This window comes from Planococcus citri, chromosome 2 (assembly GCF_950023065.1).
Source record: "Planococcus citri chromosome 2, ihPlaCitr1.1, whole genome shotgun sequence".
NCBI lineage: Eukaryota > Metazoa > Arthropoda > Insecta > Hemiptera > Pseudococcidae > Planococcus > Planococcus citri.
This window is the reverse complement of record NC_088678.1, coordinates 49,967,446-49,990,784: the sequence shown is the minus strand read 5'-3', so window position 1 is coordinate 49,990,784 and position 23,339 is coordinate 49,967,446. Positions and strand designations below refer to the sequence as shown.

The 23,339-nt window shown below is 42.1% G+C and overlaps 2 protein-coding genes across 3 annotated transcripts in view; both read right to left on the bottom strand.

Annotated features, from left to right (window-relative positions):
- The window catches only part of LOC135836283 (nephrin-like), a 204,343-nt gene that overhangs the window by 129,410 nt on the left and 51,594 nt on the right, over nt 1–23,339 (bottom strand). The window lies entirely within an intron of this gene.
- On the bottom strand, nt 412–4,809 carry LOC135836280 (uncharacterized). Its single transcript, XM_065351014.1, has 5 exons — nt 4,536–4,809; nt 4,300–4,390; nt 3,372–4,207; nt 3,018–3,299; nt 412–2,846 (listed from the first exon to the last, which is right to left on the bottom strand). Exons 2-5 carry the CDS (start codon nt 4,368–4,370, stop codon nt 559–561), a joined length of 3,477 nt encoding a protein of 1,158 aa, XP_065207086.1. The 5' UTR covers nt 4,371–4,390; nt 4,536–4,809; the 3' UTR covers nt 412–558.

Here is a 23,339-nt window from a genome sequence, read left to right as displayed (position 1 = left end):
ATTTTATTTATCACAGCAGATTTAACTTCACCTCGTATGTTTGGTTACTCAATGATCTTAATTAAATTCCAAAAAACAATTCACAAAACACATTGCTTTCGTAAACTAAACTACTCATTTGCCTGCACAAATTCACACACAAATTCACACTTATTTACATTTCGGCATACTCTACTTATTAGCACGCCTCAAAATTCAATAAACAAAACTTCATCTTTTAATTTGGCAAATGGTAGAAACAAAAAACAACAAAACAATAGTATAAACAACAAATACCAAAACAAACTGCTCTACTCGAAAAATTCTCTTTTCCTCGAGGAGCTTACTCGTAATTACATCCAAAAAATAAACAACAACAATAATAAAAAAAATTTGAGACCACAATCGAGAAAAATAAAAAAAAATACAACATCAGGGAAAAAGAAGATTTACAATTTTGGAACTACTTTCGTTCACTACTCGTAATACTGCAACGAATCGCGCGTGAGACAAATTTTACATCGAGAAAACAAAACTAAATAGACAGAGACGACTCTTCGAAAAAATTTTCACCGCATTTTAGCGTGCTTCTCTGCCATCATTCTGGTTCTGTTCGTTCTGAGGGTTTTGTCTTTCTTCCTCCGCCTCCAATCGCATTCGCTCGCGTCTCTCCGCCAGCCTGCCACGACCTCGTCCAAATCCAGCCAATCCAGGTGCTCGTGGTATAGCCACCTGTAACTGTCTTCCTTCTTGTGCCGGCTGCTGGCGACTCGGTCCAGCTTGCGGCTGTTGCTGCGGCTCAGGCATCTGTCGGTTCACCTCGTTGACCAACTGCGCGGCTCGCTCGGGCAGTAATTGACGATCTGCGCCAGGAAGGTGTCTCATCTGTCGCTGCACTCTTTCGATCAGCTCCCTCTCGTGTACCTCTCGTTCCAGCTGCTCGCGGACATTCCTTCGTTCATGCGCCGCCAAGGCTGCACGGTCTTGCCTCAACATCTCCTCGATACGTTGAAGTTGGTTTGCTTGGAGCTGCTCCACCGGACGCGGCGGATCCTGCTCTCGCGGAAACTGACCGTACCCCCATCTCCGCTCGACCGTTGCGTATTCAAATATCCTGACTAACGCCTCCGACGCTTGGTGCTCGTTCAAATACGGCGTCTCACCACGGAACGTCGCTGGAGGGCATCTCTCGATCGTTTCTTCTAATGCCTCCATATATACGTATCTGCCGTCGAACTCTGCTCTCGTCGGTCCTTGCCGTAGAAACTCCCGTATCCGGACGCGTATTTCCGGGCAGTGCGGCCACGTCAGCGGAGGCACCATCAAAATGTGTCGCGTACCCCGCCGATGCATCGCGCGCCAAAGTTCGAGGATTCTCTCGGTTACAATTTCGAACGTCTGCGACTCCATGCAAAACTGCCCCGCCGACATTACCACTCGCTGCGGCGCCCGCTGGACCAAGCTTCGTAGGTTTCTGCACATGGTGGTAGTTGGAATTCGTGAGCCCGCGAGCGGGTGCACACTCCACGCTCGCCTCGCCGCTACGTTTTGGTAGATCACCTCACTTACCACCGCATGCGTGAGAGCATCTCCGATGACGACGAACGAGTTGATTACGTAATACGTAGCGCCTCCACGGTATACTCGGCCCAGAATCCAAGCCCCTCCGTCTCTCTGATAATATAAGTCATCTCGTACCGTCAACTCATTATTGATCAAAATTCCTCGGCTCTGCATCGACTGTTGAATCGTGTCGCGCGTGACCGGAAAAAACATACCTCGAAGGTATCTCTCACCGCGCGGCTCGTACCGAAACTCGGCCATCAGCCATACTGGCGCTGGTGGCGGCGGGCAATTTTCCAGCGGCTCGAAATAATCTTCTATTGGTCCGAGATCCATTCTTCCTTCACGTACTCTAGCGGCTTCTCGGTCGTGATGTCGCAACGCTATTTCCATGTTTCGTCTAAACTCGCGCTCTCGTTCTTGAAAGGCGCGCTGCGCCCGTTCGCCCGGCGTTAACTGCGCTAGACCAGGCTGCTGGTCCTGTAGAACTCGCTCTGGGCTCGGGGGCGGCGGCTGCTCAGGTGCCGGTACATTCGGTAACGGTGGTCTTGATTCGGGCTGCTCCTCGAATTCACTCGCATCTGCCGCAAGCTCGAGCGTCTCTTGACTAGATTGGGTAACTTCACCTTCCTCTACCGATTTCGACTCGCTTCGCGTCTGGCTACGAGTCTTCACTCCTTCAGGCGGTATTTCCGGCGTCTCGTCTCTCGCTACTGGGAGTTTACGCTTTACCGCCGGTTTCGTCGTCGCCGGTTTACGTTTTGTCGCCGGTTTCTTTTTTGTCGACGTAACCTTTTTCTTCTTCGGCGACGCTTTATTCTTTGAAGTTGACTTGCGCTTCGTCGCTGCTCGCTTTCTTGACGACTTCGACTTTCTAGACTTCTTCGGTGGCGTTGACTCGGACGAATCTGAATCCGACTCGCTGGACGAGCTCCTCGATGGCGACCGCTTCTTTTCAATCGACTCAACGCCGCTTACTCTCGATCCGCGCGAACTACTCGATACATCCGTCTTTTTTGACGAGGAATCACCCGTGCTCGTGTCGCGCCTCCGTGACTCGCTCGTGCTTCGCTGCGATCGACTCGCTGAATCGGACGCCGGAGTATTCGGCGTGGCGTACCGCGGCTGTTGTTGCTGCGTCGTAATCGGCGTGCGCTCTTGATTTTTCACCCGCGCCTCGAGTATCGATTTTTTGACTACGTTCTCGGAATCTTGAGGCGTCTCGGTCTTCACCGTTGATGTTTCGTTGTATGAGTCGAGTATCCCCTGAATTCTTTCTTTAAGGTCTCCACGCGCTGCTCTTTCTAAACAGATTTTTAGCGAAGCATAAATAACCGAATCGGGTATAACATCCTCTAGCTTAGGGCTTTTTGGCGAAGAGCTCTCTTCAGACGACTCTGTACTCGTTCTTTTACGTGTCTCTCTTTTCGCACGCTCATCGTCAGGTCGAGGGCTTTCACCGTCGTTACTCTTACCGTCCGTCTCGATTCCGTCCAGGTTTACGTCTGGTGTGTTCGGGACCGAAGACCGCTTCTCTTTCGACGTTGATGGTTTCTCTTCGGTCTTTTGAGGCTTCTCAACTACCGCTTTCGCCGCCGGTTTCGTAGTTTCTTTCTTTTTCAGCGACTTTCTGGCTTCCAGACGCGCTCGCTCAGCTTCATCGTTGACTACCTCGAACACGTCGTCGTAACTTATCTCGAGCTGCTCGAGACGTCTGTTGAGTTCAATCATTCTTTGCACCGTCGGCTGCTCGATACCTAAAAAAGAAATACCCAGCGTGATATCTCGACTACTCATATTTTGCGACTCAGCGTTACTCAAATTCGTACCTGTCAATGACGGTAGCACGCTAATTCCATCGAGAACCTCCGACAATCTAACTTCTTTGTCCAGCGCTTCTCTGTCGATGTCGATTAAAACCATCATCCGTGCACTGTCGACCTGCGTGAATACTCTTTGTCGGTCTATCGCTTGCAGCGCCTCGTCGAAGTTCATGTTATTTTCTTCGATTTTCTCCGTAAACTGTCGGTAGCGCCGGTCGCGTTCTTCTCGGTTCAGTCTGTCCAGCGATGACTCGAAACCGCGTCTCTCCGCCTCGGCTGCAAAAGCCTCCTCAGAGAGTTCCTCGACTGACCAATCTCTTGGACCTTGACTCGCGAGCAACAGCGCATCGTTCTGTACCACTAGCGTCGCAGCTCTTTGCTGTACCTCTGCCAACTCCGACTTGAGCTGCTCTATTTCGGTTTTCGCGCAGTTTAACTCAACTCGAATTTGCTCGGCTTCAGCACGCGGCGACTCTCTCGACGACTGGATCAGCGACTCGTTTTGCTCAATCAGCAATGTATTTTGCCGCATCTCTTTTATTAGCCGCTCGCGTAAGGAATCCTTTTCTTCTTCCGCGCACTTTGATACCTCGGTAGTACCGCCGCGTAATTTCCGCCACGTCTCAGGATCGACTTTGCCATTTTTCCGGCAGCCATTAACGAAGCAATCACACGGTAATTCTGCTTTCTTTTTCTTCAGGCACTTTTTGTGAAACTGGTGCCCACACGAAACCGCGAACGCCGTCGTATTTGATTTTTTCTTTTTTGGCCCTTCACCGATCGGCTTACCGCATATCTGACACCGAAAAATTCTATAATGCGTGGCTTCCGTCTCCGAATCGCTAAACATAATACAAAACGACCAAAATTTTACTACTCAATTCTCACTCGTGTATTTCTACTTTATTTTTAAGTAGGTACTCCAAATCTTTACCTTTCAGAATCGCTACTCTCGTCGGTATCATCCCAATCAGGTTGCTGCGGCTTATCGCTTTTCATCGCCATCTTCTCAGGTCAAAAAATAGCTGCGAACAGTTGAACAAGTATAGGTAAGTTTTTTTCTCACGAAAAATGCATCAAGTTAGCTACTCGAAAACTAATACATGTATATATCTACTACGCTACTCATAATTCTAAATATCGTGCCCGTAATATTCCAACTCAACTCACCTATTTTTCAGCGTCAAAAAAAAACTCCGTCACACGAATCGACTTCAATTACAACGTCGAATTCTTCGGCTGAAACAGGCAATCGAGACAAGTTACTACCTGAGCAGTTCACTTTCAACATGAGTGCAAAAAAGCTACTCGACGTGCCACGAAACACATTGGCTTATGCTAATTTCTACTCACCTTTTTTTTCCAGCGTCAATAATTCTCATCAAACGATCAAAAAATAACACTCCGTCCAATAATCAGCTGAAACAGGTGACCAAATGAAATTAACACCAATCTCTCTCGTTTTACACCTCGCCACTCAACATGCACATTTATGGTAACGTATTATTGTTAAAAAGCTACTCAATCATTTCTCTTACCTTTCCAATAAAGGCTTCGTCCAACCAAAGTCACAATTACTAATCGAGAAAAACTTTCTGGCAACTCAAAGGAATTTCCAACCTCAACTTTCACCACGTTGCTGCTCGTTTTGTTCTTTTAGCTACGCAAAAAATACATTACATTACAATTCACGAGCACCGAGCTTATTATTTACACACGTGGTTACTTTATTTCAACCTACCAAGCACACGCGACGAGAGCTTCTCGATTTTTGAAATTTCCACGATTTTCAGCTAATTACACGCTCCAGATATACGAAACACAATACCTCTCGGCTATGAACATAGAAAATCGCGTATTAATATTATACTAAATTGGACTTACTCAAATTTCGGCAAGAATATTTCTGCTACAAAATTTTCCAACACCAAACCTGCACGAAGCTGCTCATTTCGCGCAAAATCACCGTAATTCAAAATTTCTTACCTTAATCGAACCGCAAATACGATCACGAACGCGAAAAATTACTTTTTATACACCACCGACCGCAATTTACCGTAATAATTGCCAAAAAATCACGAAAAAAATTCACATTTCAACAAACAAGCACATTTCAACATATTTCACAACTCAACGCAAAACACAATGGCCAAACCATCTGCCTTTTCATTCGATCGAAATATTTTTCTTATCAGTTAGTTGCCTGTTACAATGCAACCGGCTCGTTGTATTCGGCTCGTAACCACTCCCCGCCTACTCGCTTACACGCAAAACGACTCTTTGCTTCGTTGCAATGGTACGAGGGGAGCCGTTCCTTTTCGTTCTCGTTGCGTTCGGTTTACCTCTACCCCGCGCCTACTCGCTAGTACGCATAAATGTTTGCTGCTCGTAGTAACACGGTGCGGAGAGCCGTTCTCGCTTCGTTCTCGTTGTGCGGCGTGTCTAACCACCCCCCGCCTACTCGCTTACAGTACTCTTTTCCTATAGCTCATAGGCTGCTCGGGTAAAAACACTCTCGCTTTCGTTTGCCCAATACTGATGTAATGAAACCGATTAAAACACTTGCACGAGTAATTTTTGAATAAAATAAATTGTTTACAGGTAAAAAAAAATTTACAGGTTTTGACACTGCAGAGCAATGTCTGGAACTCCAGCTACTCAATCAACGGCTCTACTTCGCAATATCATCGTAATTTAAATACAGCTCGACGAAATTTATTCTATGGTGAGATTCCAACTTCTCTAACGCAATAAAATTGGCTGTTTTCTTTTTTCGCCTTTTCATACTCGTTGGAGGTACGTAATCAGGATCAGCTGATCCTGGTGGCGTCTCACCTGGCTTTAAAATTTTCGTACGTTTTCTCTCTTTATCTTTCTTTTTCGCATTTTCAATAATCTCTCCAGCCTTTTTACTCAAATTTACCGCTCTTTTTATACAGTCTTCGATTTTTTCATTCTCTTTATCATCCAACTTGCGTCTCGCATGTTTTTTGAGTCTCTGAAATTCCTGCAGTTTCTTACTTTTATTTTTCTCAGCTTCTTCGAGTTCTTTTTTACGCATTTCTCTAGCCAGTAGCCTCGCTGCTCTTTCCGCGACTTGATCATGTATTTTAAGGTCAGTGACCTCTTCTTCAACCTCTTCCTCAATTTCTGACTTCTCGATTTCCTTCGGCGTTACTTTTTCTCTTATTTTCTCAATTAGGGGCCTATTATCGGTTTTTGATTGTAACTTAGGGTCATTTTTGAGCTTCTCTTGTTGTTCTAAACTCAAATAGATCGTCATTTGTCTGGCATTTACGATTTGTTCATCAGACTCATTAGCGATGCTTCTCACTCGGTACGCGTTATCACCAACGTGTTTCATGACCATGTAAGGTCCAAAACGCTTGGGAAACAGCTTTTTCGAGACCCCTTTGTCGTAGGAGCTCTGCCGGTGCTCTGTGAGCATAACTAGTTCCCCCTCCTCGTAACAAATGGGGTCACCCTTAAGTTTGTAAAATGCTACTTCGTCTCTAGATCTCTGTAGCTTTCTTCTCTCCCTAATGTACGAAATTAACGCCTGCTGCTCAGTCATTTCATCAACTCGTAGGTCTACTAATTCTTGGGTATACACTGCCTTACGTGCAAGCTTATCAGCTGCATGATTATTACGATCAAAGCTTCTCGCGGGGGTGTGCTTTAATTCAAACTTCTCAAATTTTTCTTTCAATTCTAAAATTTCTTGAAAAATTTCGCGGTGCACAACTGGTTTTCGACTCGCATTCTTCCAGCTGTTGATTTTCCACTTCTCAACGTTATAATTAATCGCGGTTGTTAAATAGCACGAATCAGAAAAAATTTTCGCGCGTCTCGCACCTAACTTAAGCAACACCTTCATAGCTTTACTCAGAGCTACCGCCTCAGCTAAATTGTTGGTATTTCGGTACCTAGGGTGGTCAATTCTTTCAGAAATGTTGAATTCTCCATTAGGAGTCCAAGCCACCCCTATACCTGCGATGGCATCACTGGAGCCGTTGTTAGAGCAAGCTCCGTCAACAGCAGCCCAATAATAACCATCTTCGTCTCTTATCAGGTTTGAGAGCTCAATGGGTTTTTCCATGAGCGTCTCGCTAGTCACAGATTTAGGATTCTTTTCTAACATATCCTGCTGCAACTTCTTGAGCAGGTATTTCGAATTTAACTTAGCCAACTTGGTTGGCATGTTGGCAGAAAACTCATCTTCGATGCCCCATACCTCATTCGGTTTTATGCCATACTCAGTAGGGGTGTTGTTTATCTCCGACTCAATTTTCTTAACATGTACATGCCAACCGTGGTGAGTATACTCATCATTTTCCGGCTCATTGTTTAACTTCGCTCGCAATCTATCACCAATTATGCGCATCGTGCGCTCAACCAGTGATGACTGCGGATTGTACGTCGTCGTATGGCCTACTTTTACGCCATTAGCTTTGAGCATCTCATTCCAGCTTTCGCTTCTAAACTGAGTGCCATTGTCCGTGATCACTTTACGAACTTTATGACCGAGCTTCTCGATATCTTCTAGTACTGACTCCATCGCGTGCACCACTGTCTCAGCTGGAATCGACTCCAATGGAATTATCCAAACTTTGCCAGTAAAAACGCACTTAGCTACAAACATGTACTTTGGTTCTCCTTGCTCATTCGCGATTGGTCCACATAGGTCCGCCGAGATGACGTCCGCTATGTTGAACGCCTCAATTTGAGAAAATTGCAAGCGCTTCTTCTCGCTATAGCCTTTGGTTTTTCGACAAGTAATACACTCACTTGTAATAATCCGTGTAGTTTTTACGATATTGGGTGAGTAATAAAGTCTCTTAAATACTGCCTCCAATTTGTGAGCTCCAATATGACCATACATCTCATGCAGGTATACAATGGTATCCCTGAATCAGAGTTGGCGCGATTCCAGGAGCTTGAGAATCGGATTCCAAATGGTGTGATTCCACAAAATTTTGAGTCCCGATTCCGCTTATCAGATTCGCCAGATATAGGAATCCGAATCCGAATCGTAATTTTCGATTCCGATTCCTTTCGCGACTCCGATTCAGATTCCACTCACGACTCATCTTAGGATCCTCTCACAACTCCAACCAGATTCCTCTCACGACTCCAGCCAGATTCCCATCACAACTCCTTAAATTTCATAAAAATGAAGCATTGAAGATGAAATGAACATTCTAACAAACATTAGTAAATAAATATAAAGGCTCGCCGGTGTTATTTTTTTGTAGGAGTGGGGGGTGAGGCGTGGGGAGGGGGCAATTCTAAATTTTTCGTACATTATTGTGTAATATGTCGAATAATATGTTTTCGAAATCGTAGAATCCGAATTTGGAGTAATTTTTTTTGTAGGAGTGGAGGGTGAGGCGTGGGGAAAGGGAAAATTTCAAATTTCTCCTACATTATCCTTATCGTGTTATATGTCGAATAATATATTTTCGAGGTCGTAGAATTCGAATCCAGAGTCATTTTTTATGGTGAAGGTGGAAGGTGAGTCGTAGGTTCGCATGGGTGGGGCCCTCTCCCCAAACGGTGATACTTGAATAGCACTCGACCCTAAAAACTAGCTCAAGATTCGAATTCTGCGACCTTGAACACATATCAACCAACATGTTACACAATATTATAGGCAAAATTTGAAATTTCTCCTCTCCTCTTGCCTCGCCTCATACCCCTGCGAAAAAATAACCCCAGATTCGAATTGTACGACCTCAAAAACATATCAATCGACATATTACACATTAATATAGGCAAAATTTGTAATTTACTCTCTCTCCCCTTGACTCACCTCCCACCCCTACAAAAAAAAAATATCTCCAGATTCGAGTTCTACGACCTAGAAAATATATTATTCGACATATAACACGATAATGTAGGAGAAATTTGAAATTTTCCCTTTCCCCACGCCTCACCCCCCACTCCTACAAAAAAAATTACTCCAAATTCGGATTCTACGATTTCGAAAACATATTATTCGACATATTACACAATAATGTAGGAAAAATTCAAAATTTTCCCTCTCCCCACGCCTCACTCCCTACTCCTACAAAAAAAATAACTGCAGATTCAGATTCTACGACCTTGAAAACATATCAATCGACATATTACACAATAATGTACGAAAAATTTAGAATTGCCCCCTCCCCATGCCTCACCCCCCACTCCTACAAAAAAAATAACTCCAGATTTGGATTCTACGACCTCGAAAACATGTTATTCGACATATTGCGCATCGATCAGGGTCGAATCCTAATAATACCAATTAATTTGTAGATTTTCTGACTTACCCCAAAGTGGGGTAAGTCAGAACAAGTTACATTTTATTCGATTGTGCGAAAGCTACTGCGACAATCGCGCTGAAATTTTCACCATAGGTTAAGAACCCTTATGGGAACCTACATACCAAATTTCAGCCATATTGGTTCATTAGTACGAGAGTAACAGCTGATCAAAGTTGAAATTGTGAAAAAACGTTCTGACTTCCCCCCCGGTGCACCTTATGTAAAATTTTCAACTCACCATGTTATTAGTAAAACAATGATAAATTCTAAATTCATCATTCAGATTCACTTTCACAACCACTTTTCAGCGCCAACCGGCAAAAATTAGATAAAAGAATATTTATGAAAATTACACTTTTTTGTATTTGTGCTTTTCAATTGAATTTGGGTGATTTCGTTCATTGTGAGAGTCTAGAGAATCGTAATGATGAGGAGTCGTGAGAATCGTAATGACTAATGAGGAGTCGCGAGAATTGTAATATCGGAGTCGAGAGAATCGAAATATCGGAGTCGCGAGAATCAAATTACCGGAATCGCGAATCATATTACATTTGCGATTCCTGCTTGAAAAGAGTCAGATTTCACATTTTTCGATTCATCTGTCAGGTGAATCGAAAATGGAATCCGATTCCGGAATCGGATTCATGCGATTCTCACGACTCCTTAAAAAAATCGGAATCGCGCCATCTCTGCCCTGAATAACTCGTCAGGCATCACTGGAATTCTCGAGCCATCTTTGAACTTTCTGTAGAGCAACTCTTTATCCTTCTCTTTGATCACTGCATACTTCGCCTGAATTCTTCTCTTCGACTCTAACTGCTTTGCAGTCATATCAAGCTCAAGAGCGTTCAGTTTGCGCACAATCTTTGTACACATCCTATCACGACTCTGGAAGATGTCCAAGCGTCTCAAGTGATCCAAAATCTCATCTTTGACCAACTCTACGAATGATACGTTTAACGGTATCATGTTGGACCAATTTGTGTCATAAATTGTCAACTCAGGCGCCTGAATTCCATACCATTGGCCACGTACTTTGTGTTTCAAATCGTACGTGAGATCGTAACAATTCAACTCTGTTATCCAGCCAGCCGCCTTTCTATGCACCTTAGCCAGAGTTGTAAACTTGTGCACGACTGACTGGAGGTCTCCTCTCACGTGGATGCGTCTCCCATGAAGCCACAACTGCAGCTTATTTATTACTCGAACCAAAGCATACATTTCGCGCTCAATTAACGTGTAATTTTGTTGGTGTTGTTTAAACGCGCTACTCACGAACATTACAATTTTATCTTCTCCTTTGATGTTTTGATACAAAACACCATTGATCGAATGCTCGGTGGAGACTGTGTCCAAGTACATGTCTTCTCCTTCTACCGGTGTCATAAGCTCAAATTCTTTGGTAAACTCCTCAGTTAATTTGTCTACCGCCTCTTCTTGAGCGGTGCCCCATATAAATGGTACACCTTTTCGAGTTAAGTCATAAAGAGGCCTCACTATGTCTTGGTAATTAGGAATGAAGCGACTATAAATACCAGTTAAGCCAATCAATGCCAACACTTCTCGTACATTTCTTAATTTTACTTTACCAGTTCTAACGTTTGTTTTCTTTTTCAAATACTCCAAGTAACCTTCAATTTTCTTTTTTTGTTTTTTTATGCTTCTCGTTGAAATGTTGAAGCCAAGATGGTCCGTGGAGCTTGCAAAGAACTTACACTTGTTGGCATTCAGTCTCAATCCGTTATCACGCAAGATGCCAAATATATAGATCATCAGCTTCAGCATCTCGCGAAAGGTGAGTGACCTCAGTAGCAAATCATCTACGTATTTTGTCACTCCCTCCATATCCGGTATAATTAAATTAATGACTTTTACGAATTCCGCAGACGATATCTTCAGACCGTATGGCAACCTAATCATTTGATATACTCGGCCATCGACCTTGAAACCACAATATTTGCGCGACTCTGGGTGCAACACCAGCTGCCAAAAGGCTGTAGTAAAATCCAACGTTGTGAAAAAACGAGCGTCTCCATCCGAGGTAATAATTCTATCTAGGAGGCCCGCCTCATTATAATTAATCTGTAGTATAGGATTTAACTCTACTGGGTTTAAACAAAGTCTAACGCTACCGTCCTTCTTCTCGTTAGGCACCAAAGGGTTAATGTAAGTTGTGTCAGACGGCTCTGCTACTCCCTGCTCGATCATATCAGCTAATGCACGCCTAACTTTTTCTAACTGCTTGTTTGAAGGTGTATACTTTGGGCCTACGAAGTTCGGAATTTTGTTGGGGTCAACGAACTTTAATTTGACCATTGCCCCAGTGTATTTTCCAGGAAAACGGCTAAAAACATCTTTAAATTGGAGTAGCTCCTCCAGCGCCTCTTCCGACTCAGCTCTCGTGATTCTCCCTTCTCGTACCGCCTCACCCAAATACCTCTTAAGATTTCTCTCAAAGATATCTGGACCATCATCCTTAGGCCTACCGTCTCTTCTAAAAAAGCTATGTAGGTCTGCTCGAGATACAATCTCAATGGACTCAGGTTCATACTCGTCTACAATCTGAATTTGGTTTGCAGAAACATCCTCCTCCCTGTACTCACTTCTCTTGACAAAAGCTACTTCTTCTGCTCTGTTCGTACCTGGGGGCTTACATTTAGCAGTACCTGTTTTCATGTTTGTAGTTATTTCGAGCTTCTCGAGTGATTTGGAACCAATCAGTAACAACTTGTTGTCACCAGGCATCACGAAAAATGGCACCTTAATCTTATGCTTACCGAACTTTAGAGGCACTACTATCGCTTTCTTCCAAGTTCTCACCGTTTGATTGTTCGCCAGTCTGCATTGCAATACTCTTTTCAAATGAATAAACTCGATTTTATCTTTGTAATTATTTATTAACATATTTGCACATGACTCAGACATTATATTAGGTGTAGCACCGGAGTCCAGTTGTACATACAACTTTAAATCAGCGAACCATAATGGCACCACGCAAGACTTCGCTTCTTCAAAGTTCTCGATCTGGCTTCTCACTAGTGGCTCGACAGTACTTGGATCCGTGCGCTTCTCATCAATTACGTCATTTTCCAGCGGGCTGCTCTGAACTGCATCCGCCTGATTGACCGTCACTGCTTCTTGATTGACTCTTGCCCCATCCGATTGCGTTGATTCTTCTTCTCCAGAACTTTCTTCGATGGCTTCGCCTTTTTTGTTCTTCCAGGCTTTACACACCATTTTCACTTTCTTCTGCCAATCAGGTGACAGCTTAACTTCCATCTTGGTGAGGTCTTCAATGATTTGCGCCAACGGCCGGCTACTCTCTGGCATTTTTGCTTTTGTTTTTTCAACCGACTCTTTGGTGGTTACCAAGTAATCACCATCCGACTCAGTAACAACTTCCGCAGACAAGTTCGTGCTTGTTTCGACACATAAATTCTCAGAATTAAAAACTGACTTTTTCGGCTTAAATTTATAATTGTAGCACTTTTTCAACTCGTATAATAAATCTTTCTCGCCAGTTTCATTAGGCATGTATCGACTCCCTTTCTTCTGAAGTCTGTTATCTCGCGGAATAATCTTGCCATCTTTGTCAGGTTGAAACTTCAACCTGCCATCTTCGAGCTTGTTCAGTCTAATGAACACTGCTGCCGGCGACCACCACAATGTGACGGTTTCATTATCACAAACCTCCTCAAAGATCCTCCTCCAAGCATAATAACGTTTCGCCGTCACTCCTCGATTGTTTTTTCCAGCTGGAAAAATCATGGGAAAAAGCAACTTAATATCTTCAATGCCTTTCTCCTTCAGAGTAAAAATTACTTCTCGTAGTATGCGTCTCATATGGCTATCTCGAATACTACCTTTATTTATTTCATACGTGCCCAATGACAAAATTACTCTTTTTTTAGTAAATTCTCTTTTTTTTACATGTTCACGCACGGTTGCCATCGTACAGTTCTCAGAAATTTTTTCAACGCTACTCTTGCTTTCTTTTTTAGCATCGTCTCCGCTACCGTTGTTTTTAGCTCTAGCTTTTGTGATTTCGGTTAATAATTGCGCGAATGCGTCGCCAACTAAGTCAAACTCTTCGTAGGGGAGATCGGGCTCGGGGGGGGCTGTGGCTCTTTTCTTTTTTAAGCCTGCGTCACGTCGTCGTTTAAAGACGACGTCTGAGAACTGTCATCAGACACCTCATCCTCAGAGTAAGGTGGGTCATCCGGATTCATCTCAGAATATCCTGCATCAGCCTCATTGGTGGTACCACCGTCTCTCGCTCTACGATCACGTCCAGTGCCACCTTTGTTCTCATCTCTTTTCGAATTTGAGCCAGAAGCTGCGGCTCCGGAGTCGTTAGTACGTCTTCGCGAATCTTCTCTGTTATCGCGGTTATCTCGGGAGTTGCGAGTATCATCGCGATTGCGCGTTCGGTTGTCACGGTTATCCCGTGAATCTCTGTTATCACGAGTGTCGCGGTTCTCACGTGAGTCTCGATTATCACGAGTATTTCGAGCGTCTCGGTTGTCAGATCTAGCTCTGTCGTCTCTACGGCCATTGTTGTCATTTGACCTATAACCACCGCCATTGTTACGTCTTGTATCCGCTGAGTTTGCTCTAGCGCCGTTGTTGTTACTAGCGCCTCTCTGCCAGTTATCGTTCGTACGATTTCTACGATTAACTTGAGGTTGAGCATTATCTTGAATTCTGAGCTGCAAGTTCGGTACTCCTTCAATGAACTCCTCGTTTTGAGTCATTTCTATGAGGCGTCTCGCAAACAATACAATATCGTTACGCTCCTCATTCGTAATCCTAGTTCTTAAAATTGGATTAATTCGCGGATATACGGCATTTATCATTTGCCATTCGGTGGTTTGCACATTCGAGACTACTCGCAACCAGCGCAGCGCAACTGTTGCCATATCAGTAGAACGTGTAGCAGGAAGTACTACTGCTCTAACATGACTCATTGCATCTTCCTGACGCTGCTGGCTCCACATTGCTTGCAAGAACGATTGTCTCAACGCTTTGTACGATTTTTCGGTACCGGTGTTCGCTTTCCAGGTGGCCGCTTTCGGGTGTGTTACTAGTTGCCTAAACATACTAATATACATCGTCTCGTTCGCATACATACTCTCCATTACCTCCTCAAATTGGCGCACGAAGAGATGCGGCTCAAATTCATTACTTTCATCGTAAATAATTTTCAATACTTGCAGCGTGCTTAACTTTGCTGCACAATTTCCGGCACCGTAATTTACATTCTCATTTAGCGGCTCATATGCAATTCTCAGCCCTAAGGCATTGCATTGCATAGATCTTATCAATTCAGCTTCGCTTCTGTGAGGCTGCGCGTCGTTACTCAAACTTCCAAACGAATCTCCTCGACCCTCAGGTCTCGATTGCGCACTGTTCGATTGCGCATTATTCTGCTCAATTCTCACATCTTGTTGCGATGCTTGTTGCGGTCTCATCTGGGGACCCTGCTGCCATCTTGCAGGAATGTCCTGCCACTGAAAATGGTTGTCAAACCCGAATCTTCGGCCATCGGGTGGTACAGGGTCACTCTGGGGAATACTTGAGCCCGCTTGAACTTGGGAGCGTGGCCTCCCGCCTTGCGGCGCCTCGGCCTGACGCTCATTTTCCAACTCAACGACTCGCTGTGTTAATAATCTAATTAGACCGGCGTCTCGCTGTCTCGCTTGCCTTTCAACCCAAATCTCATCGGCCAGCACCGCTACCGCGTCCATCGTTTGTGTCATTCTCAGACCCTCATTATGAATCTCATCACCGATACGATTTATAAGCCTAGAGTGATTGGTACCCCATGCCTGTGCCATTTGGCGCATTCGAGCGGTACTTGCTGTATCTCTATCAATTATATTATTTTGAATCTCACGGTATATTGTTTCCAAATCAACGCGAGTACGCGATAATTCAGTCTCAATACATTCGGCTCTGTGGTCTAAGATCTCGCAATTATCGCGCAAATTAGGTATTTGCTCATTAACGTACGCGTCTGTAGCAGTTTCCGGTCGTCTATTTTCTACTCGGATGAGCTGGTGCTCAACGCCTAAATTCACCGGCCTAAAATCAAATCTTCTAATAGCTACGTTCACGCTCGGACGTGCGCGTGTAACCGCTGGTCTAGTCATTGTTTCAACTTCCTGTTGAAAATTATTTTGAGCTCGTCGCGACGCGTCTCTAGTGCCTACTGGTGGCTGACCATTTGCGAGGGGGTCTACAGCAGAGTAGGGAGGAGGTGCACTCGGATCCCTAGGTCTATTCTCAGATGGTAAAAAACCACCAAATAACGTCTCTCGGGGCCTAGTTCTTACATTGTTTAGGCTCAACTCCCTAAATCTACTCGCCATTTGCGCTTGCGCTTCTTCCTCGATGCTCATGGTGACATTTTCGACTGTCACCCCATAGACAGGTTCGCTACTCGCTCTTACACTTCGAGGGGGTGGTAGGGGGCTGATGCGCCTCGCAGTAGGCCTTTGCACCGCACTTTGACTACCACTGGATTCACGACACGATTCGGGGTTATCTGAGACAGTCACCGTTCGTCCAGACTCCCTAGAACTCGATCGCCTCGGATTTATTGTCCTATTTAGTAAATCTTCAGCTTGCAGGTTTTGACCTGCAGCCGAATCGACATTATCTTGGCTTAACGCTTGCTGTACATCAGCGTCGAGGCTATCCAACAGGCTTTGCATTGGGTTTGGCTCAGGTCTACTCACGACAGGTTCAGACTCAGCTTCATTTTGCGCATTTGGAGCAGGTTCGTTCCTGCTCGTATTTGCCAAATTGGACATTGCTTGATGCATGTTCAATTCTGCTTGCGCCTCAGCTTCGTCTCTGTTCGTCTCACTACTCTCACTTTCAAGCCTCGCTTGCTTTCTAGGTGCTTCCGAGCCTGCACTACTCTCATTTCTTCTCCTCGGAAAAGTTTCGTGAATTCTTTGGGTACAGGCCACCGCCGCATCTCTCGGTTGTCTTTGAGGGATTTGGGAAGCACTGGGAGTAGCTACACGATTACCATTAACGTTCGAGCCTATATTACGACGATAATCCTCTAATGATTCTAAATTACTTCCAGAATTCGATCTACTCAAAGAATTAGAGGAGCCACGCCCACCTCTGTTGGAACTCATTTTACTCAAAAATCAGGTAAATAATACTCAAATTAGGTAAGCAAACTTTCGTTTACTTCAAGAAAAATCCGGCTAAACAACGTCTGCTTTCTTTGTTGCAGGACAGAACTGCACACAAATCAAGCAGGAATGGACTTGACCAGGCTAGTACAATCTTGCACAAAAGTGCAAATTTTCACTTTTTCACTACCAAAAAACACTTCGCGAATTACGAACGATCGCGAATAAACGAATAACTTAACGAAATCATAAAACATTCACCACTAACCTGGTTACACATGGGTTTGTCCGATCCGCATCCGAGCAACTTCGTTCCACTTTGCACAGTTGTGCAAACTTTCACTTCTCAACCTGCTCAGAACTTCTCAGAAAGAAACACCACGTTTATGGCGCCAATGTTAGGGTAAAACTAGTGGTTCTTATGGTTTAGGGGAAAAGTCTTACTTATGCCACCTGGTACCTTAACCCTAAAACAACCCAGTTCGTATAGAACGCTGAACCCGCAAGGTATAAATACCTATCTCAGTCTACCCAACTACTACTCTCTACAACTCGTCGTAAATCAAATGATCAACACCAACATATACGTTTCACCATATATTGCTATATCTCATTAGATGTACAGATATACTAGCGTTGCTACGACTAATAAATATACCATTCGTTAACACGAAAGATTCTGCTGGTGATGAGGCGTTTCCTAACAGACAGAGTTGGCATAAGCCAGCGTTAAACTTAGCACTACTCTTTATGAAGATGGTTAGAAAACTGCAAGGCGGCTCGCTTCGGCAATCTCGGCCGTCGTCTCCACTGAACTAGTACACCAGATGGCGTTGTACCAGTTGCAGTGTTGCCGCCTGCCTGGGCATCAAATTACCACTGTAGAGTGGTAACATGGAGTCCCAAGTACCCTCTACATTCGAATTTTGATTTTTTTGTGAGGAGTTCATTTCATCGAGTGAAAGGGTTTTTTCAACTTTTTCAACAGATACGTAAAAATAGGGGTCAAATGGGTCAACTTTACCTATCAAAACTTGTTTTCATGTTTTAAATAAAAAAATCGCATTTTTTCGCAAACTTTAAATTTTATTAAATCGACTTTGTGCCAAGTTACCATCCCAATTTTTTGATATGTTGTTCAGCATGAAAAGTTGTCCATAATATATTTTTTTCAGAATTTTTGAGAGTCGGAACGATATAAAAACTACGTTTGGAAACTTTTTCAGCTAATTTTTTGTACGAAAAAAAGTGGCAACACTGATTTTTATGATATCACCAAAAAGCCTTTCAAAACCCCTAACTATCGGGAAAAGTTCCATTTTGATAGGTATCGCGGTTATTGAGTAATCCGCTGCTGAAATGGATGGTATTTTAGGATCACCGAAAACTTTGACACCCCCTGGCTGCCGTTAAAAATGGGCTAGAGGGCTGCGATTTGCGCCATTGGTCATCCCTTTGGAAGGTCTTTCCACAGGAAAAATTTCAAAAAAATCGGCGAACCCACCTACCACTTCTTGGTCCGATTGACGTGGAATGACCCAGCACTTTTTCTCCCTTATAACGAAAAAAAAAAAGTTTGAGCCCTAGTTGCCTACTTCAGTTGGACACCCAGTAGTAAACACATCCAACACAGGTATCAAATATCTGATGATAAATCACCCCATCAAAATCATCGAGCTTATCACGAGCACATAAAAAAAATAAACCAGCAGCGTTTAAAATTCTACGAACATTTGCACGATAAAAAAAAAATACTCTCGCAGCTTTCGAATTACATCCGTTAAATTTACAACATGTCATTTCTTAACAAGCTATTAAACGATTCGAATGCAATGCAAAGTAAATAGAAGGGTAAAAATTTCCGACGAATGAGAATACGTTTACTCGTAATGCATTCGAACGTTGCATTGATACAATACCTTGCAATAATTTTTAAAAACCCAGTTTTGCGTTTTTTTTTTTATTCTAACTCGTATCCCAACGTATTCGTCATAAAAGCGGTAGCAAGTTTTTTTTTTATAGGTACAGAGAATTTTTCTGAATATTTTATCGTCAATTTACAAACCTACATTGTATCGTTTGGATGCTTTGAAATAAGCATCGCTTTTGTTTCTGTAGCCTATTTCATTCGGTAGGAAAAGACTTTTTCATGAAAATCGTCCTGCTAAGCTGCGTAGGGAAAAGCGAAAAGCTTGCCTATATAATTCACAGCTCTTCAAAATAAGTCACCGAAACTTCACGTATTCGGTACCGCGAAAAAGGCAATATAAAAACCGATAAATTTTCACTGCCAGTGTCACCTTATTTTCGCACCATTTGCAATCGAAACGAGTAAGCTTGGTAGTCTGTGTACCGGTCAGAATCAATACTGAATAAAATCTAGAAATTCTCACATATATGCCCCCTCTCCTGGAAGCTGATTTGTTCGTCATAAGATAGAATATCTCAGCACACAGACCCATAACGAGAGGGTATTCTTACATATAGGTACCTTTACTCGTATATCGTTAATTATTATAAACTTCTACGATTCTGCGAATTGTTTTTTCCTCCTATTTTTTGCTGCTTTTTAACGAGATAAACCGAGAAATAAAATTTTGTCACATATCCGCCTATAAAAAAGTATCAAAGAAATAATGCTGAAGTAAAAATGAAAAACGAAGAGAATAGTATTTTTTTCTAGGTATTTGGAGCGCAGTTATAAAGTGTGTTTTTTTGCGAGAGTAGCTTTTACGAGTATTTCCTTTTGGCAGTGATTCGATTCTGCTTTCGAACCAAAAACTTGTTTTAAACTTTCAACGTCATTTTACTTATCTTTTATTTCGTATCGACTTGAACTTTTACATTCTAAACCAGTATATACGAATAAGTTCACATAGGAAATGTTTTTAATTCCTTAGTACTCGTATATGCCATGATCGAGTAAATCTTTCGTTTTATTTTTCCACTCAAACTTACAAAAATATCGCATTCTTCCACTTTCAAGTAACATAAACGTATGATTTTCAAGGCTCGCTAAAAATAAAATCGAATCTGCCACTTACAGGTAAAAAAGTAAATATAGGTAAGGGTACTTGATACTTTACAGGATCAGCACACGTGAAAGTATTTCTCACATAAATATGCTCCAGTTTAAAGTAAGATATCGAAATCGTGCCACCCTCTCGAGTTGAAATTTATTTTGATTGCACGAAAAAAAAAATACGTTTCTTCAACGCGTAAACCTCTCGATCGCGCATTGTGTAGTAAATTTAAATTTATGGGTAAACATTTCAGCCAGGACAGATTCGCGTAAGTAGAATTCTCACATCGCATCGGTGGGGCGTGTTATAGTACGTTTCAACATTTCAACAGTTGTCTTCTTTAAAAATTTATCTTATTTAATGAAAATATATGGAGGACGACCATCATCCAGAATTACCTAGCATGAGGCAAACGGTCAGAAAATTTTCTTACGAGTAGATTACTTGGCTAGAAAAAATTACCGTCCAGGTTCTCTCTTTTCTACGCCGACAGTGTGTAATGCGAGAAAGGTAAAAGCATAAGTAGGTAGGTAAGAATAGACGACAGTAGGGAAATTCGAGAACATGCAGCTGTGGACTTAGTTAGATCATCATCATCAAACTTCCTTAGTTTAGCTTTCTCATTTTCTCAAAGTACTTCTTTCAATCATTATGTACCTAGACCTACGTATTTATTTACAATTTATTTTATTACAACGGTAAACGTGATAAGGGCTGAGGAGAATCGATGCAATTCTTCATACTTCGCATTTGCAGGGTTATTTTATTTTTTCAATTAGATACCTATTTTAATTGAGAAAAAATGATATTCTCATCAATGTTGTGGTTTCACTAGTTACCCCCTAATACCATTACCATCCCCTGTAAATATGCTTGATTTATGCTTGAATCAGTGATGATGTACGGACATCGATTTAAATTCGTTTCGCCGTTGGATAATTTCTCCAGATTGGAAAAAAATTCTATGGAAAAAAACTTTCACCTTAAAGTAATTTATCTTTGAGAGCAGATAAAAAAAAAGAATTACCACGAAAAATTCATTCAAAATAATCGTGAAAAAAAATATTTGAAATTAAGCACTACTCATTGAAAAATTCTCCTGAAATCACAAAAAAAAAACAGTGTAACCGATCCAAAAACACTAAATTACTACAGAAAAATTCACTTTGAAATCGCCACGAAAAAATCTTTTGTAATCACCACCAAAAAGTAAATCGGAAATCAACACACAGACATTCACCACAAAAAAGTTACCTAATTCGAAATCGCCAAAGGAAAATCTATTTTTAAAATCGAATTCTGAATCACCTCCAAACAAACGTACCTATCCTAAATCACAATAATTCTAAAGAGATTCTGCAGAAATCCTGAATTTTGATTCGACAAATTTTATAGTCAAAATGGTTACGTAGAGAGAAACATGAAAAATTGAGGCGTAAAAATCTATCGATTAAAATTAGGTAGGTATCTCAAATTTTGTTAATCTTACAAGGGAACCAATCGAACTGTCCACCTCCGATTTGAATTGGACCACGATTTTTGAAAAGAGTATGATCTGAAACCCCCATTACCAGAATATCAGATTTCTGGCGAATTTTTCTTCTTCTTGGTGCTGTTTCATCCCTTTGGGGGGGGGGGGGGTATCTTGACTATATGATCCAAAATTTACTATTTTCAGCGATTCGTGTTTTTTTTTTGTTGCTTAAAAAAAATACGTAGGTATAGGTAAGTACTTCATCAGTAAAGATAATGAAAATTAGTTCTAAAATTAATATTACCCCCTCCCCCTTTCTCCCTCTTAATGCGAATTTCACCGTTTCAAGCTATTCTGGAGTCTCCAGCGCGATTTTCGATTTCTTCTAAATTTTGAATTCGTTCCAGAAGACGTGGATAACAATTTATTCTGCAAGAAATCGAATTAAATTGAGTGCCATTATACTCGATCCACATCTAAGACGATTCAATGGGGGACACCTCAAGTGGCTTTTTTTACCAGTTTTTTGGGGGAAATAGTCAAATAATCAAGTTTCCTGTTCGCGAGGACATTTTTTTAAGGTGCACGAACCGCTGTTTCTAGGCCAAAATATCCACCCCCCCCCCCTAGTTCCACTTTTATCGTTTCTAGCCATTCTAGAGTCTCCATGAAAGATTAAAAAACTTGGAAAAAATTCAACAAAGGCTATAAGGTGGATAAGTAGGGTGAATTTGCCCCCGAGAGCTTCATGGTTGATATTTGCATGGAAAGTGGGTACCCTTGAGCACCTTCCGTCAGGAAAGTTTCAGACCCTCAGACCTCTCCTTTTTTGAGAACCCCCCTTCTGAAATTACAATAAAAATTATTTTCTCAGCCCTATGAGAACCGATTTTTTCAATTGTTTAGCATATTGTAAACATTTATAAGAGGTATCCCCACAAAAATTTTGACCCCACCCCCCTTTCCCATATTTTCTCCTCAAAATGGAGTTTTTTTTAGCTTTGTTTACCTGTTTTAGCGATGACCATGATTCGGCACAAAAATGGAAATAGCATTTTCAAGTGTGTTTTTGACCCCTAAAAAACATATTTTTGTTCAAAAAAAATTCGAAGTGGGTCGTGGTCAAAAATTGAAATAACTTACAGAGGGGCTAAAAATGGATTCTGGTGTAAATTATTGTTTTTGGTAAACGAGGTGTCGTTTCCATATGAATCGAACCCCCCGAACAAGAACATGACGTCCAATTTTATGTTACACTCATCCACACCCCTCCAGTGCCTCTGCCCCCACCTCAATTTTTATACTATATTAAAAGTTGGGCAATTTTCATAATATTGGTGTCGTTTTCATATGAATGAAACACCCCGAACACGAATATGACGTTCAATTTTATTCAAATTTGTAATCCGAAGATACATATTTATTTTACTCAGATTTTCAAAGTAATTTTGGAACTAGGTGCAAATAATAGATAAGTACACTACTTAAGGTGCACCGGGGGAAGTCCGAATTCGGGGTAAGTCAGAAAAACTGCTCTAGCTCTTAGAGGCTTATATCTGCCGAAGCGCTACCGGGGGTAACTTGAGGGTACTACCCCTACTTTATCACAGCATAAAAAATTTCGCGACCCAGTTTCATTTTACTGGCTTTTGATTGGTTCTTTTTTAGTTGCCGTTTTGAATTTGATTTCAAATTGTAATCAGTGTTTTTCAAACTGCTTTTTACCTCAGAAGAAATGATCAGTAAAAGTGATATTATAAGTGAAAGTATTCCTAAAACAATAATGTAAAACCCCAAGCATTCAATTTTTTTAAATTTTAAATTATTCATTATTTATATCGCTTTTTCTGACTTACCCCCTAAATTAGTGCTATGGGGTAAGTCAGAAAAGTGAACATTGATAATTAGGATTCGACTTCATCGATGTGTAATACGTAGAATAATATGTTTTCGAGGTCGTAGAATCCAAATCTGGAGTTATTTTTTTTGTAGAAGTGGGGGGTGAGGCGTGGGGAGTG

What these genes read in the sequence shown, in the direction of transcription:
- LOC135836280 (XM_065351014.1), bottom strand. Translation starts at nt 4,370, where the DNA reads ATGGCGATGAAAAGCGATAAGCCGCAGCAACCTGATTGGGATGATACC. An exon ending in GAGAGTAGCGATTCTGAAAG is followed by an intron (nt 4,208 to 4,299) that starts GTAAAGATTTGG and finishes TATTATGTTTAG; the next exon opens with CGATTCGGAGACGGAAGCCA. An exon ending in GGACGGAATCGAGACGGACG is followed by an intron (nt 2,847 to 3,017) that starts GTAAGAGTAACG and finishes AAATCTGTTTAG; the next exon opens with AAAGAGCAGCGCGTGGAGAC.